The sequence below is a fragment of the Thunnus maccoyii genome, chromosome 1, assembly GCF_910596095.1.
Source record: "Thunnus maccoyii chromosome 1, fThuMac1.1, whole genome shotgun sequence".
NCBI lineage: Eukaryota > Metazoa > Chordata > Actinopteri > Scombriformes > Scombridae > Thunnus > Thunnus maccoyii.
Window position 1 is genome coordinate 20,852,555 of NC_056533.1, and position 18,663 is coordinate 20,871,217.

Genomic DNA, 18,663 nt, shown 5'->3' on the forward strand with positions numbered 1-18,663 from the left:
CCAAAATTACTTGTATATATTATGAGTTATATATATATATATATATATGTAGGAAATGTGTGGCAAGAGCAAGACTTGCAACAAAAAGTCCACAGCTGGAATTGAACAGAAAATTGTGAGTTGGTGCCTCTAGGTGCCTGTGTGGATCATATTATTATTGATGCATTACTCTGTAAGCAGCATTATTTAAAGACTGTTGGGTAGTTTAACCTGTAACTATCATATTCTATAAGCCAACTATATGTGTCATGTAGTCAAAGCTTCATTTTCAAAGTAACCAACTATAGCTATCAAATGTAGTGGAGTAAAAAGGACATTATTTAAAAATGTATTTTAACTTAAGTGAGGTAGAAGTGTAGTGTAAAATTGTAGCATTAAAGTAAAATACAAAAATAGTAATTGTACTTAAGTACAGTAGTTGAGTAAATGAACTTAGTTACTTTCCACTACTGACAAATTGCCATTGTAAACAAATTAAACATGTTTCTAACACAAATCATTCTTAAATGTTATATTGACCCTAACCCTTTTTTGGAGGAGACCTCCAGCTGTTACAGAACTGTGACATCTGATCAACACTTTTTAAAAGTAGTATATAAACAATAAAGACATTTTTAACTATAACTCACCCTGTGACACATTCCTACCTGCTGTATAAAAAGTTAATGAAGTAAACATATTTTGTCATATGTTATATGAATACAACTGAACAAACACTATTTGTTGATGAATGCCAGGAAAGAAATCTAGTAAGTGGACCTTGAGTTTTCCAAGAATGAATGTTAAAGCTCAGCAGGTCTTTGTGAGTTTTGAAGACATTTATAAAGTTTTAAACCTGCCAGTGAATTATTTATACACATGTTCAGTTAATATATATTCATATATTATTATTATTATTATATATATCATTAAATATGATTGCGGCTCTGTTAAACTACGTTATCAGTCATTCATTAACTGTTTACACACCAGCTATTGATGCTTCATGGGATGTTGAGAAATACAGTAACATGTCCTTATAGCTACAAGTATAGAAAACATGAGAGTATAAAACATGAGAAAAAAATGAGTGAAGTGACACCGGCCATTACCATTATAGTAAAGTCAATGTTTATTTCCACATTCTTTACCAGGTTTCATCATGATCTGTACATCTGTTAATCCAGTAACAGAGGATGGCGGCCCCAAAGTGCCATCCAGTCAGAATGCATTGATATCGCAGCTAGCGTGAATGTTCTCATTAGCAGTTTAGCTCATTCATTTGGCCTTGTTCAGAGAGATTTTCTTTTGTAAACATGGACATTGAGAGGAAAATCCTGATAGAATTAATGAAAAGGCCAACGTTTTTTTTTTTTTTTTTTAAACGACACGTTTCTTTTTGATTAAACTGTAAAAAACAGGCAGGCATAAAACTAACAGTAGAACACAAGCTCATATTGAACCATTCTAGGACAAGTGCAGTTTCACGACATGCAGTGCTTACCTAATCCATACTGAAAGTACTGCTCATAAAGACCAACATAAAACTTCAGAGTTCATAGTACTTTCTTTGAAATAGTATGTCAAGACCACGGACACCGCAGTTTCTGTCGCGTTATTCCACTGTAGGGCAAAGGGGGGAATCACAGCAATTTCAAAGAGCAACCTCTGAGAATACCCAGTATTCATAGTCTGAGAGAAGAGAGAAATAAATGACACCTGAAGCCTTTGTCGAGAACACTGATCTGCCCTTGGTACAGTATGTCATGAATAGGATGGCAGTGAGACCCTGTAGCTTTCATGTGCTGAACTAGGAAGAGAAAACAAATCTTTGAGGACAACACGTCTCTAGAAAAGTCACACTAAAAACTGTTGCTATCACATCCGTATGATAGATCTATAAATGAGTCTTATGGACCAGGGTGTTGTATCTAGGCTCTGAGGCCTCTCTCACTGAGTTAAATTGCCTGAGAAGCTAAACTCTTTACATTGAAGTCTGTTTAAATTAAAAGTCGCATTCTGCATAGTTTCAGTGAAAAGTGAACTAATTTCCCTCGGAATAAATAAAACATCAGTTGCATAGAAGTTTGATGCACTCCTAGAAAAGCCGCTGAGGATGAAAAAAAACTTTCTGTTAAAATTTGCTGCTTTAGCAAACAGTCAGGTAGATTGACTCTGGTCTAGGAGTGACTCAAACAGAACCAGTACTTGTTTGTGTCTCTGATAATCATTGAGGAATATTTCAGAAACTGGTCATTTGACAATGTAAATGTTTGCATCTGGAGACGTGAAGTCAAGAAAAATTGGAGGTAACTTTACAGGCAGAAAGTTTAACTAAGGAAGGGGAGGAGGGGGGGGGGGTGGAGGTCCATCCCAGACATGGCCTCTAATTTAAACATTTTATACCACTGACGGTAACAAAATAATCAAAACATTTCCACGAGAAAAATATATTCACATCATATTGCATAAATATGTGCTGGAATGAGGTTAATGAATATAGATTAACAAAATCTCTCTCCCAGTATGAGTTGAATGTGTCATGGAATTAGGCCCCAGTGCTCAGTAACGGATGGGAAAACAAAAACCAGTTCCCCTTGTCGTACTATATGAATCACTATTAAATATGTTTCATCAATTCTGCTGATGCAGGAAATAAATTAAGTGGTTCAAATGATAGATTTCAAAAGTACTGCAGCCTTACAAAGCACGTGAATGCTACACAGATTGCACAAAGCAAAGGGACGCGTTATCTGTGTATGATCCTCTATAATAAAACCCCACTTTCATGTTGTAATGTACTCATAATGAAGCAAACTAATGCATCTTTGCGGGTATAGTTCAAGTAATGTAACAAATTCTGTTCTTAACAAGTAACGTATTAGGAACTGTTTCATTGTGACCACTAAACGGAACATTTTTAATACAATATTCCTTGATGTGATGAGCCCAAAATATATAAGAGGTAACTAATGTATTGTACAGTACAGTAACAGCAGCACAGACTGAGTTTTTATGAGCTAAAGAAAAGCTCTGTAACAGAAAATACAAAACATTGGCAGAATATTTGGAGTGTAACGATGTACGGAAAGGAAAAGAGATTGGCAAAGAGAATGTAAGAGGCGTACGCATTGAGTTGTACACCTCACGAGATGAGGGGGGAATGTTGCTCAACACTGGGCGTGTTCAATAGGACAAAACATTCAGAGTATCAAACCTGGCGAATACATGTGGTTACTGGTGTGTTTGTAAATCAGCTGCTCCTGTGAATGTTTTTGTCCTATTAAAAGTGCCTGAGTGATAAATGCAAACACAAATAGTGGAAAACAACCCGCATCCTCTGTAGTAGTGTACAGTACATATAGAGCTTTGGAAGCTTGGAGTTGGAACGCAGTAAGCCACAGGACAGAGGGCGCCACCACGGCGCCGGCTGAGGTAGTAGTTTGACTGAATGTGAACTTCCCAGGGACTCACGGTGGCAGCTTGAAGAGAGGTGTAGCTACCGGTAAACCCGAGTCACTGGGCTGGCGGAGTGGACCAGTAAGGAGGGGGCTGTGGCTACAAAGTCCCCACTCCCATCACTGAAGGTCCATGTGCAAAAGATTTTTCTCCACAAAGGAAGTATAACTGCTCTTACTTGAATGAACTGTGTTACATCTGCTAGCCCATTGACGAACAGATAAATCTCTTTACAACATGCTTTTATGTCATCATCCATACAATATGAAACATACTCAACCCTGTTCTTAAGGTTTTCTAGACTGTAATAAATTAGGAATTGAAGTAGTTTTTGTTGTATTTAACAACGCAGTTTGTGTGTGAAGCTGTTCCAACACTGGGAGCTGAGAGTAAACCAGCTAGGAATGCTTCACGGCGACCATGATAGCCTGATGGTGGAGTACGGAGCTTAACAATGCTGCTAGAAGCCAGTTGGTTTCCTCCCCAGCGACCAGGTCTGCTTATGGCAGCTTCATGAACAGACCATTATCAATGGAAGGGACAGGCATGGGACAGGGGAACTGAAAGAGACTCATGTCTGCTGTGAGGGCGGCCATAGCGGCAGGGTCATGCTCTATCTGCGTCCTCAGAGCAGGGTCGATCTTCTCCAGTCGTCGCTTGATCCTCTTGGCCTCCCTCTCGCGGATCAGCCTGGCCTGCCTCTTCTCGGGCGTCTCGTTTGCCCTCTTCAAACGCATGGCCTCCCTGTCCCTCTGCAGCCTGCGTGCCCTCTGCTCCTCTGATTCCTGCATCCTCTGCATGCGCTTGGCCTCGCGGTCCCGCAGCCTCCTCATCTCCCTCTCCTCTTCCGTCTCACACGCGCGTTTATTCTTCTTCGCCGTGCGCTCGCGCTCCAGGCGCTGCATGCGGGCCTCCAAGGGTTCGTTCTTCCTGCGCAGAGCCCATTTTCGCATCGGCGACTGGGCCTCCACCAACTGCTGATAGGCCACGCAGCTGTTGCACACCAGCAGCACCCCGGCAGGATACACGGGCATAGGGCTGAGGATGTCTGGGATAGGAGGAAGGCCAGAGGAAGAGGAGTTAAGAGCATCAGGGATAGAGGCGAGCGATGGCCCTTCAGAGAGGAGACTGTCGGGCAGTGAGGGGAAGGAGGGCCCTTGGTCGGAACCCGTGCATGGTCCTGGGCCATGACATGGTCTGGGGCCTTGACACTGGCTGGAGATGTGGCCTGGTCCTTGGCAGGTACGATGAGCTTGACATAGGTTGGTGTTGGGGTCAGGTGCTTGACATGACTGAGGGCCCTGACATGAACTGGGGCTAGGGCCCGGTCCGTGACAGGAGTGAGTACCTGGGCCTGGGCTGGACATGGGGCTGCTGGAGAGCGACTGGGACATGGAGCACGAGTCCCTGTCACCGGTGACATCCATCCTGGTTGTGTCGAGAACATCTTTAAGCTTCTCCCTGAGAAAAGAAACAGCATTAACCTTCACAGGTGAAACCGTGGCTGAATGAGGCACAATTTTAAATTTAAACTACAAGTGCGAGTGAATGTTATTAATGAACTGAGCAACATCTTTGTCCATCAAGCTGATATAGTGACATGATTTGAAACCGTTTTGTCTTGTGGGGAAAAAATGACTCATCTCGTCTTACTCATTTCCCAGTCCACTGATTTCAGTGATGAGTGAGACACTGTGTCACCTGACCTGTGGTTAGCTAAAAAAAGACTTTAGTGCTGTGAACACCTTTAGAGGAGGAAACTTTTCAGAAACCCTGGGTGAACAAAACATGTATACCAGGCGTACCTTCAGACACACTATTTAGAATTGTAAAAAAATATGAAAATATAATTTTGAGAAATTTTTTTACATTTACTGGCATTGATTGTCTGCCTCTGTATTGACTGTCAAATTATTACTTTAAGACATAATCCATTTATAACTTTGTTATAAAAAGATTCAGCATTTTACAGGTTTCTGGGGCATTTTATTATAAGTGGCAGTGTTCCACCATCTTTATCATATTTACAGTGACACACAACATATATTTATGTACATATAGGCCTTCTGATACTAATTCTTTTATTTAGAGTTAATTACTGCTGGCTATAACAAATAGCTTTTCCACACACCACTTAGATTCAGCTTTTCGAAGTTCCTGCTCAGTTGAAACATACTTATGCAGGTTTTTATGAGGATAAACTAACACTTGACTGTATTAGCACATCTCTTTTCTTTTCCCTCCTGTCAGAAATACAGTACATTACAGCCTCTATGTTTCTCCTTCTACTACGTGTCCTGACCTTGCCAGTGCTGCTTAAATTTGAAACACTATGGTAGTTGCTTAGCAACGCGCAAGTTTATTTCCATTAAATCTGTCATACCAGTATTAATTTTATTCATCCCTCATGTTCCGCATCTTGCCTAATCTCACACTTTTGAGAATAATTGCTCTATTGTGTTTGGGTGAACTTTATTAAAGACTATTTCAATTCATCTTTAAAATGTACAGGCCAACTGTTTATATATATATATATATATATTATATAACTTTAATAATAAAAACCTTGGCGTAGATATGTGTCTATTCAATGCTTTGTGACCTGCAGTTTTTAAAATAAAATCTTCACTATGCTGCTGCAAAAATCATTCTTGATCTGCACTATCTAAATTAGTTTCTCCTGCTGAATCAAGTGCCTGAATCGTCTGCCGGTTTCATGTTGAAGGTAACTGAACCCTCAGATCTGGTTTGAAGTGTTTAAAGATTAATGAAAACATCAGGAAAATGATCAGGAACAAAACAAGCCAGGAAGACAGAAAACGACTATGAGATGCAAACTGTATTGTGTATTATTTATTTGCTATGAAATATTTATTAATTATCTTTAATCTAATTAAAAACTGTGGAGCCACTTGACTTTTTTTTTAACTTTAATTTTTAACGGCTTTACTTTTAAAAAAAAGGTAAATACAGCATATAACTTATCAGATGTCAGATTCATCTAAATATTTGTTTTAAAAAGAAAGCACTGTGCGTTCACCACCTAGTGTAAGATGAGAGCTACACTGGAAATGAGCCCAACCTGTTAAAGTTGTTGGTGTCTGTGAAGTGTGCGCCACAGACAGCGCAGTTGGAGAGGCGGTCCTCGGAGTGGATGAGAAGATGCCGTCCAAGCGAGCCAGGCGAACTCAGGGCTCGCCCACACACTGGGCACACATAGCTCTTGGTGTTGCTCATCATAGTCGTGTGCTGTTAAAGACAGAAAAAACAAAATAAGAAGCTGGGTAAAAAAAAGAGATGTTTTAAGTACACCGCCGACAGCAAAAGAGGAAAGCTGTCAACTTTTTTAATGTAGTTGCTCGCTTGGATCAGAAAGAAAAAAAAGTTAACAACGGAGTTGAAGAAGTGGCGATTTTCACTTTTCTGGTGGTTTCATTTACCAATCATAAAGGAGAATACAACAACAGTAGAAATATTGCTGTGAAATATTAATGAATTTATACAACATATTTTAAACTGCAGGAGATAAATGATTTAGAAAACTCAAATATTGAAAAATAAATATTTTGATAGTATCAAAATGGACATTAACAAATCAAGTCCTGTGAAGTGATTTCAGTATTTCCTGCTCTAAATTGAATACTAATGTCCTACAATAAAATGTGTATGGCAAATTTTAAATGATGCTTAAAATATAAAAATTTAAGTTACAAAAGTTATGACACAACTTTGAAAATTAAGTCTATAGGTTAAAATCATATTAAATATAACTAATATTCTGGGCTACATTTAAATGGCTTGATATGGTCCTCAGAGCACTCAAGGCTAAAATGTAATTTTTTGATCACTTGTATTGAACTTGAACCAACTTAAGAATGTATTGCCTTGTAAATCCAACTTCATGATGGGATTTTAATTCACTACATGACACTAGACTGGATCATACAAGTCAACACCTTCACTGTCCACCTGCATTTCATTCAAGTACTGATGCTGAAAGCTGCTTAGGGGCTTTAAAGGTGGTGACCTACAATCAGCTTATTTGAAACAGACTGTAATAAAGGATCTAAAGCTGCTTTGTTTTCACGGTTCTGTACTTGATTAGGACGGGCGAGACAAGTCTTGTTCTCACCTGGTAGACATGGGAGATGAGCTTCTCAGGGCTGCTGAAATCCAGCGTGCAGAGAGGACATACAAAGTTGTTGCTGTGGTCTGACCCTTCCTCGCTCTCCTGAGGAAAATCAAGCACCATTAAAACAGATTTCAGGAGAAACACTAGTTCTACATGCAAAGTACATTCACATCACCTACACTTTCATATCAATTCTGATATTTTTAGCCCAACATCTTTTAAGTAAAAGCGAGTTACTATTTAAAATGTTGCCTTTATTAGTGAGATGTTTTTTTTCTGATGATGTTATGAGATTGGTGCATAAAGAATAAGGCTACACACATTACACATTTTTTGTCTCTAGCTGGGTCTTCGTGGACAGACTACTCGTTTCACACGCCTCCAACTGAAGCATTTGCTGCATTTGCTATATGATGATGTGTTGAACGTGTGAATGAGCAGAGTTCTCACAACCCTGATGACTCACTAACAGTGACATGATGCCGTGTACTGTCACAGATGTGACTCAGGCACAAACTGAAATGCAGAACGTTTTCTAACAGAAGGTCCAGGCACAAAACATATTGGCTGACACCAGTGGTGTACCAATTTGAAGTGCCTGTGATTTTTCACTTCCATTTTTGTTTAATAAGTAGGGGTATACTGGTTTATCCAAGCATTGTTGTACCCTGTAGAAGTGATTTAAGATCCTTCAATATTCTAAAACGTTTTTGCTGGTAAACAAAAAGACCTCTTTTATTTACCATATACACATAAAACCCATCTCAAAATAGTGAACTGGTTAATGAATGGTTGTCAAGTTTAACAAATAGACAATTTTAAAGTTTCATACGTGAAAAAGAGCCACCACATGAATGGTAGATATATATCTGTGCACTGCAACTGGATAAAATCCAGTTTGAGTTTTACAACTTTTAACATGTGATTTAATGACAAGGAAACACTGCGAAAATGTCAGATATAACAGATAGTACTACTTCCTGTTCCTGTTGACCTCCCACTGAATTTCAGGCAAAGTATCTGCTATTTTTCTGAGGCATGAATCCGCACAGCTACACGGATCTGTACAGTAACTTAGACTAAACACTGTTAAAACTGCAGCAAATCATAGAGTGGCATAGACTACTATAACACACATTACACACTGATCTTTATCCCAATTAATATTCATATCACCTGCTGTTTCACCCACAACTGGAGGATGAGAGTTTAAAAAACCTGCGGCTATTAAGTTCATCATTTTTCACAGCCCACACAAGTCTTGCCACAGTGCCAGCCACTTCAAACCTTGTGAATCTATGAACCACAAGTTGTACAATATATCTGAGTGTGAATATATGGTGAGGCACAAGCTTGTGTTAACTAGTTCAACCTACAATAGCTTGTGCATGTTTTTTTTTTTTTTTTTTTTTTTTTTTTTTTTTAAATGGGACATGTTAAATTAAAGTGTACTGCACCTGTAATGTTATGTAAAAGGTATATTGACCATTTTACACAACATTTTCCTCAGTTACACTTCTCCAGCCCATTTTTACCACTTGACGTGGGTACCGGCTCTCTCACCTCTTTGACTCCCGCTCCTTGTAGGCGGCACTGCGTTCTCTTGGTGGTCATGTGGTCGTCGGCTGAGGTGTTGGAGGATGAGTCTTCACCGTGGTTGTCAGGGTCACTATCGCTGTCTTCTATGGAGGCAAACACAGCCCTATCAATACAGACAGACAACAGAACACAGAGCAGGGCTTACTCTCACTAACACCCCTCAGTCCAAGGATGTCCTACAGAGTCCATCCAGTCCTTCCCTGTTACATCCCTCCATCCTGTACCTGAGATGCTATCCTGTCCAAGGACCTCCTGGGAGTTGTTGCTGCAGCATTCACTGTCCTCGGTGAATTCGTCCCTGCCATCCATGTTAATAGTGTGCTGAAGTCCTGTGATGCCTGAAGTGTGGAATGGCCCTGGAGGTAAAGACAAGTAACAGTCAGTCAGATAAGTGTTTCCAGTTAGCACCATGGAGTTTTCTGACTGGAGAGATAAGTGAGGAGTGCGGCAGGTAGTAGAATATTTATATACTGTATGTTAAATGACATGAAAATATACACTTAACACTAGAGGTGGGTAATATGCCATTATGTATGAGATGATATAAATGTGTCTTTTGTGAGAGATTTTGCCATTTAGTTTATTTCTTTACAGAAAAATTGGATTTTTATATGATTTTTGCATCAATGCCTAGTTACTCAAGTATTTAAATTGCTGGAGAGGCCAAAAACAGACATTCCTGACTGATTATTCTAATGTATCATATCAGGATATAAACCTAATTGTTTTATATAAAATTTCACCGTGACAGAGGATTTCATTTGTATTGTGCACCATTAAATTTCACATCATATTATAAAGTCATATGATGATGACACAATGGAGTTTCATGGTGCAAAACCACTGTATCGTTGTTTAAGAAAAGCTCTAATAGTGCTTGTTAATTTGACGATGAATCAATGGGTAACAAAATGCCAAGAACAGCATGTGAAGTCTGCAGGTGAAACCAGCGTGAGAGGCTAAAGAACTGAAAATAGTCAATTATTTTTTATGGTTGCCATTTCACGAAATGTTACGAGACACGTGAATAGAAGAACTAACCAGTCATCTCTCAGGTTTCAGAAATAAGCGAAACTGTTTTTGTATGACAGCATAATTTCCTGCATACCATGAACAGACAGCACTATGACTGTGCACCGTGGTGGCTCGCCCTCTTTACATTTATAGTGGATTTATTTCAATAACAGGTACTTTTTTAAAATAAGGCTATTCATAATATTTAATATAGAGCCAAACACGCCAATAAATTCAGCCTGTTTGAACACAGAGGACATTTTTATCCATATATTACATCAAGCACAGGAGTGCTTTATCTCCATAGCAACATAGAAACAGCATCTACTGTCATAATATACTGCAAGAAGGTATGAATTTTTCAACACTGATCCATTCACATATGGATGTCGATCTGGTTTTGTCCATGGAAACACACACTTTAAATTTTGTGAAAAATGTGCCCAGGCTTCTCATCTCAGAACATTTTGCCATTTGAGACGCAGAGACGTAGAGATGATTCATGCATAAAGGCAGCAAAAGTGATCAGACTGGTAAATTATTTACACAATTTTACATTTTTCTCAAGTCCTTTGGGATCCACATAAGATGTAAACCGCTGGAACTATGGAACTTCTTAACGGATGAGGCTGCTTTCATACGAACCAGACACTGAAACATAATGAATGCTGTGCGAGCAAACGGCAAAGGCAAGCCCGCTGACATGTATATGTGCACACACACATTAACTTCATTTGCATCCCAACCCCCACTTTTTCACATACATATACACTCACAGATACATGCTAGCTCTGTTCGACAGCCATGCTGCAGTCCCACGGGGGAAGCAGCCTGCACTATTTTCCTCTAGCTAGCTGCCTTGCTATTCGGTGTGTTTCTCTCTCTCTCTCTCTCTCTCTCTCTCTCTCTCAGTACCACCCACACACTGAACAGCCTGGCTTGCCCTCTGTCCTCCCTGCTTGTATGTAGCTCTGACTACTTCCATATCTATACCATCAGCTCTGAGGGGGAGGATAAAGCTTCATACCATGACAGCCCATATGTGGCTCATTTAACTCCTTGAGATGCCACTCTTTTGTTTTATCGCAGCCCTGATGGTTTGCAGGATTGGTTGAAACCCCTTCACTTTTCTGATTATCACACTTGACCCTGCAAGCCCGCATTTAACTGCCAACATTGCTTCACTGGAGACAGTTTCGTTGAACGCTCCTCTGGCATTCACACACAGAACATCCCACTTCAGATGGCTAAAATTAATGATGGCTTAAAATCCAATTTTCTTCCCTTGTGTGCTCTCCTTCCATTAACACGGATCAGAGATGGGAGAGAGATCCTGACTTCAGTTACCTGAGACTGACAGAAGTAATTACAGCCTTCGTCGCAATCCTGAGGTATTGCGTGCGCACACACACACACACACACTCTCCCTCTTGCTGTCTTAGAGGAAAACGACGGTATAATCTTGAGGAGGCTTGTCATTCTACTGTTTTGCTACTGGTGAGAAGTTGGTATGTGAATGCAGTTTGGGCACTTTTCCCATAGAAATCCAAGCATTCATTAGCACTGGTAGAGTGGGTCGGAGTATTGAACTATGAACTACTACAACAAGCTGGCTTCACGGCACATAGCCAATGATTGATGTGTGAGGGATACCCATCCCCCCTCTGCTACTCTGCTAGGCTCTGTCTGTACATCTGTCTCTCCTCGCTCCCCCCCCCCCCCCCCCCCCCCACACCCCCCCCTCCCTCAGTCTCTGCCACTGTGATGTTATCTCTGAGTCTGTGTGTCTGTAGGCAGGAGGTGACGCAGTGTCTGACTGAATCCAGACAAAGAGACAAACTCATCAGCCAACAGACACAGAAGAGGGAGAGAGGAGGAGGAGGTGGAGGAGGATGGGGTGTGTGTGTGTGTGTGTGTGTGTGTGTGTGTGTGTGTGTGTTGGGGGGGGCAGCGCGCAAAACAAAACAGACAAAAGATAGAATGCCAAAACTCTACTCAAACACCAAGCAATGGGGGTCCTGTTGAATTCAAGGCCCCCTCCTTCTCCTTTTCAGCCGCCATCCCCTCCAAAACACACACACACACACACACAACACCGTCTGAATCTGCAGGAAGCGCTGGGGCCCCTGTCTTCCATCCAGGAGAAGAACGAGGATGGTGGGCCAGTCATCTGATCAATTTTTACTTTGACCTAATGTTACAGAGAACAACTTGAAGTGATTTAACAGTTTTCTTTGAATGTGCAGTCCTTTCTTTTTCTTAGTGGAAGACTTTGTCTGGTTAGTGTGACACCTGAAATGAACACAAACTCCTCTCCTTGATAAATCCGACAAAAATGTCAGTTTTACACACATACACGGGGCTTTTTATCGGGCCACAAGACTACACTGTCATCCTTAGGACACATAATCAGGGAGGATTTGTGCTGAACATCTCTGAGTTCTTTAAAAGCCAAGTTGCTTGGCACAAACATGTCAACTCTAATAAACTGTACTTTTCACACTAGATGAAATGTGTGTCAAATTACTAAAAATTGCGGCTTCTGTTTGCACGCATATGTACACTTACTCAAAAAACTGAATGTTCTGAGATGTTAGTTAAACTCTCCAAAGAAAAAAGAAGAGTTTTTTTTCAGTGTGTGTGTACTGCAACCACACCAGTACCTACACTGTCAACAAACTGGTGTCTATTTACAGCCAATCTGAAGGAAACATTCACTTTTCTCCAGAAATCATGCACCACTTCCAATCCCAATTAACTTTTATGTAAGAGTGTTTTTCTTGACATACATCAAACTCAAGGAAGAACACAAATAGCCAGACAGACAGCACTGTTGTGTTATTGTCTGGAATTCTGTGTGTGTGTGTGTGTTTGTGTGTGTGTCTTTGTGTGTGTGTCAGCCCGCCTGCCTGTCAGACTGTCTCCCTGCCTGTCTGGTCTGTCTGTCAGTCTGTCTGGCCTGACCCTCTCTGGAGGGACAGCTCCGTGCATGTAACTCATGCCTCGCAAGAAAAGACAGGTAAAACAATCAAAAGGCAAAAGCAGAGGAAAAGTCCACGTACAAAAACACTTGAGGCCTGAACTCACACTGTGGTGACAAGGTGGGAGGTGCGGGTTTGTCCGTCGAGAAAATGTTTTGGCATTTGTCACAGCATGAAGCACACAGTAACGCATGCCACCATTATATTGTAGAAATCCCTCCTCGGGGTTTTCAGCTTCAACCTTGGGCTCTCTCGCGGAACTGTTACAGAGCAGCAAATGATCTCATTAGCTTGTGGGGGATTACTGCAGTCACAAGTGCAAGATGTATTTCAACACCAGTTTAAACTAACTATGTTTAGAAAGGAGGGCTGTAGCAAACATAACTTCAGTAGATTACACTGGGCAATCCCCTTTTCTGTAGGCTGAGGCGTGTCTTAAGTGGTCAGCGTACTGTCCACCAACAAGGGGATCTAGGGGGCAGAAGGCCAGAAGGTACCACACAGTCAGGAAGACTGACATTATACCCACACCTTCAGTTTGGTCTATTACCAACGTATTTTGTATATTGTATGCCAATACTTCATTAGAATACTAAATGGAAGTAAATGATGGTGCTACAGGACATAAATGTGCAGTGGTATTGATGGTACGTCAGAAAAGTCCTGCATTTGAAAAAAAATATGCTCAAGGACAACGTGCCACTCAGAAAAACACTCAAGTTAATCAATATGAGAGAATATGTAGGAATGATCGTAGTGTAGCAGGAAATACTGTTGATATCTCATTCTAAAAAAAAGACAGAATGACTGAATTGTCATCTTAAACCACATTTTTTGAATAGCTGGGCCTTTTTTTTTTTGCTGATTGGGTGCTTTCTGTCGCTTTCCTGTCATCTTGTACAAACTGAAATGGCCCCATGCAGATCCACAGAGTGTAAAACTTGAAACGCGTGTGTCCCCTCTCATCATCTAACAATAAGCTAGCTATGGTGAAACTCTTCTTCAACACACTTAAGAGGCGTTTTGCAAAGCTTATCTACAGAAATGACACCTTAATAACCAGAAAACAAGGCGAGCCCACAAGCCCCGACATACAGGCTATACTAGATGGAAACCACTATCACAAAAACTTCCTGTGAACCAGTCTCACACACATACAATGACATGAAGTACCAGACATGCCACTGAAGGTTGCACACACTCTCAAAATCTCAAATGAAAGTTATTTGCAGGATTATGTTCAACGAGCATGTAGTTGATGTTTGACAGGAGATCAAGTTGATGATTCCAATATAATATATTAGCACTGTACCAATCTGCCTGCCAGATGTCAAATATACAGCTACTTTTAAGTACCTATTGAACATTCATCAAAGGTCTTTGCTTATTTGTTTCATTCATTTAGTCATTTACTTATCAGTTACTACTTTGTTGTATAGTATTTGCCCACAGTTTGATTTTAATTAGTGGGAAATGAGTGTCTATAAGTCTATAGAGAAAAGTGTCTATAAGAAAGAAACAGAAAAAAAAAGAAATTATAAATAAGCCAATAATGTCTTGTGCTGTATTTTCACACAAACAACAAACTAAAATGAGATATCCACCACCGGCTGACATGAAAACGTTCTAACTGTTTTAATTCAACCGTTCACACACACACACACACACACACACACACACACACACACACACACACACACACACACACACACACACACACACACACTGCTGACATAATATACTTTGACTACACAATAGAGTATGTGATGTGTAAGTGAAGAGGAACCCTGTCTTTGCCTTACTACATGTATCTATATGAGTCTATTAGGCTATAGGCTACAGCGGACATCAAGCAGAGCAACTAAAACACTGTTTATGCAGAAATGATTAAACATATTCGTGTCAAACAACCAGAGAAATATGCGGATAACGAACGTGACATGTATAACTAAGTCGTGAAACAGTATCAGACAATACCTGGAATACCTACAGTCAACTTTGAAGGGGTTGGTCTGTTTTCGCCTGGACATATTATTGCCCACTCCCGGTAAAAAAAAAAAATAAATAAATAAAAATAAAAAAGAATCTCCTCCTAACCCCTGACTGTCCCCCCAGAGACCAGTCCAGGTGTATTCCGCACTGAAGGTGCAGATGATGAACAAAAATAATGAATAAAAAAAACCCCGATCAAATCGTCGATCAGCGCCAATGCAAAGGGTTAAAAAAAATAAACAACGGACACATAAAAGAGTCACATTCTTGCAGCTTGTTGAAAAATAAACCCTGTCTCCATCCGATCAGGGTTTCTTTTTTTTTTTTTTAATTTTTCAAAAATGATGTCCAAACCCGAGCAGAGAGGCACACCGAGCAGCCCCGAGCAGCTCCGATCCCCGAGCCGCTGGCACCCGTGCGCTCACTGCAGCGCTGCAGGAGCTCAGCTGATGTCAAGCCACGCCGAACAGGATTGTGGGATACACAGGGGCGATGAGGAGTTCACGTTAAAAGATAAAAGATACTATGATGCGTTCACGTCACATGGGAGGGAAAAAAAATGACGATGTAAAGTATGCTTGTAAGAAAAAGAAAATGTTTGGTACTTCAATAACACATAAAAAGTCGTCAAAATATATAAATTCAAAATATATCTAAGGGCTTCTTTGCTATATCTTTTTTTTTTTTTTTGGTCCCCATTGGTCACTTAGATCCAAAATGAAATACTGTGAAAGAATTAAAAAGTACAAATATTCTATTTGAAACATTTTGGTGTGTTTATAAACATGTTGTTGAATATTAAGTTGTAATAAAAATAGATAATAGTGGATAATAGTATTCAGATCCTGAGTTATGAGTTGTGTTTTGTCAAACTACTATTTTTTAAAAAGGTCTTCCAAACTTCCACACCCAACTTTAAAGCCTTCAAGTCTTCTTACATTCACACCCACAATTTGGGTTTTCTCAAGAAACTGGTTTACTATAAATATGGCTTAAAGTGATAAAGAAAATCCAAAACACATAACTTTCTCCAATAAGGAGAAAGGATTATTTCTTTATATAATTTCTAGATCACCTTTATACTAGATTTATTGAATTTACTACACAAACTGTTCAGTGTAAGTTAGACTATGACTGATACTGGATATTTATATTCATATTAGACGAGTCTGATCATGTTGGCAGGTATTTGTTTTTGATATGAAAGGATTACACAGACTTTTGATAGTGATCTCTTAAATTTGATTATGAATGAATGGTGACCAAGCTATATATACCGGGCATGACATTTAACAGTTAGGGTTAGGGTAATAAACTTGTCAGTGCTCTCTGGTGGATAAACTATGTAATGGCAACACTGTTTCTGTACTGAAATGTCTTGTTCCTCATCTCACTAAGCAGAAGCCTTTTTTTTAACAGTTAGTTCACCCAAATTACAAAATCATGTCTGTTGTTACAGTGGAAACCTGCTGAAAGCAATTTCTGTGAATTATCCAGAGAAACTGGAACATTGTTTCTGGAAAGACACATTGCATTTTTTTGTGCAATATTTCAATGCTGTGGCCGCGCAAAATTTTATTTAACTACACTGTAGTGTGATGGTGGCAGATATCTCAAAGCCAGGCACAAAAAAACAAAACTCTCTGCATAGCTATATGCCATATAATTGAGAAAATATGTTTTTTGTAATTTGGGTGAACCAAGCCTTTAAATTTAAGTCCCTGTTCCAGATTTGAAGAGGTTTGGAGTTTTACTCAACAACGTTATCCAGGTAACTTTGTATTATTGCTGTGTGAGAGAGGCCTCTAGAGCGGGTGAGTGTGGATAAGAGTATAGTTTGTTCACTCAGATGTGTCTGTGCTGGCAATTCAGAAATATGAAAAAGTGGCTTGATGGGTGTGGACCTATATTAACAGTGCCACAGTCATATACTCAAAGGCTTAATCAAGACTGACAATACTCCTGTGTACAATTCAGAAAAAAGGCTTCAGGCTGGTCGAAATAGCCTTTGCTAATAGGAAAGACCACATTAAATTAACAGAATTGGGCATAAAAAATAGCATCACATTTTCTGCATACAACATTATATTATAGGTTTTGCTAAGGCATTTTAAAATAACCATTTTTCATTTTTCTGCCACAGTCTAAAATAACATGTCAAGTTTATCAGACACACTTGTCCATAATTCCTGCCAGAAATGTGTTTTGCTTCTTGTTCCTACGGTTGGATGTTTGAGCTTCACTGTGTAAAATGATGTATGTGCAGAGTTTGACAACAGAAAGCTGTTTTCACATTCATCTACTGAAAGAGGAAAGTTTCTCTCTGCTCATTGAAAATCCAATTTAAAGGTGTGGTACTACAAGCATGATTTGCGACATCTAATTTGGAAGCCAATTCCGGTCCGATATACAAGTGTGATGTGGAAACATGAAGCCTCCAGTGCACAAACACTGAGAATGGACTTTAAAGTGAAGTAGGACACATCTTGTGTCCAGCCTGTAAACTTTTGAAATATATTTGCATAACTCTGGATTTTTTAATGAGGGAGAGAGAATAGATGTCATTTTAAGGATTTTAACAAGATAATTTAAACTTTTTTGTGGAAAAAAATCTTAAAACATGACTGGAGGGGATCTTTAAACATTCTAAAAGAAAGATGATATTTGACTACATCACTGGGAAAGCTGAAGTCTTTTCTCAATGTTCCTATATACCATGGATACATATTATGATGTAAGTATGATGGCCCCAATTTCACTGTATTTGGACCTTATTAATACCTCTAAATATTATCAGTAGCTATGAAGCCATGAGGTTTATCATTCAAAACCTCCCAGCTGCTTGAGCTATCCTACAGACCAAACCTGGGGAGTTTCTTATGTTTAGTAAACCATTGATCGAGCCCAGACAGTACAGTACTAACACTAGGTGGCGCCCAAACCACTGAATCAGCTAATGTCATAACATCACATGTAGTCGTCATCACTGACTGCCACGAGTAAACGGACCGCAGCACGACATTGACAGGGTAAAAAAAAATGTGTTCTTCCGCAGCGTTAAAAGGAAAATATGCCATCTCAACAAAATAATCTCGCCGTGTCATGAAATTCATGGCATTTGTATACCAAGTGACAGATGACACGCATTAGTGCGCAAACTAAAAGTCACATTTCGCTTAATTATTTAGTCAATCAGGCAGTGAGATAAATGAATTAATGTTAGCTAGCTGGCTAAGCCTACCGTTAGCCCTTTATAGTCAATGCGAGAACGATGGAAGAGAACAAGACGGCAATAAGCAAACCATAACCGGGATCAACAGTACAGTCAGCTAGCTACAGCTATCATCATCATTACAACATAATTAATCAGTTACCCATGTTGTCCAGTGAACACTGGCATATCAGGCGGGAGTGTCGGACAGAGGAGCAGACTAGTACAAGCTAACGTCACTGTGCGCTGATGTGATCAACTGTCCGCGCTTCTTTCACCAGCCTCTGGGACATGTC

General features: G+C 39.8%; 1 protein-coding gene across 4 annotated transcripts; it reads right to left on the minus strand.

Moving 5' to 3' along the window:
* Positions 1 to 1,087: 1,087 nt before the first annotated feature.
* On the minus strand, positions 1,088 to 18,634 carry LOC121880809 (zinc finger protein 821). Of its 4 annotated transcripts, none has more exons than XM_042388553.1 (6): positions 18,531 to 18,634; positions 9,394 to 9,525; positions 9,134 to 9,252; positions 7,571 to 7,669; positions 6,521 to 6,687; positions 1,088 to 4,899 (listed from the first exon to the last, which is right to left on the minus strand). In XM_042388553.1, exons 1-6 carry the CDS (start codon positions 18,532 to 18,534, stop codon positions 3,939 to 3,941), a joined length of 1,482 nt encoding a protein of 493 aa, XP_042244487.1. In that variant the 5' UTR covers positions 18,535 to 18,634; the 3' UTR covers positions 1,088 to 3,938. The 4 variants fall into 4 exon arrangements, with proteins under 4 accessions (XP_042244487.1, XP_042244401.1, XP_042244316.1 ...); XM_042388467.1 differs by lacking the exon at positions 18,531 to 18,634 and adding an exon at positions 15,155 to 15,614 and having other exon boundaries at positions 9,134 to 9,249; XM_042388382.1 differs by lacking the exon at positions 18,531 to 18,634 and adding an exon at positions 15,155 to 15,608.
* Positions 18,635 to 18,663: the final 29 nt, after the last annotated feature.

What these genes read in the sequence shown, in the direction of transcription:
- LOC121880809 (XM_042388382.1), bottom strand. Translation starts at nt 15,194, where the DNA reads ATGTCCAGGCGAAAACAGACCAACCCCTTCAAAGTTGACT. An exon ending in TGGACAGGATAGCATCTCAG is followed by an intron (nt 9,253 to 9,393) that starts GTACAGGATGGA and finishes TTGCCTCCATAG; the next exon opens with AAGACAGCGATAGTGACCCT. An exon ending in AAGGAGCGGGAGTCAAAGAG is followed by an intron (nt 7,670 to 9,133) that starts GTGAGAGAGCCG and finishes GATTTTCCTCAG; the next exon opens with GAGAGCGAGGAAGGGTCAGA.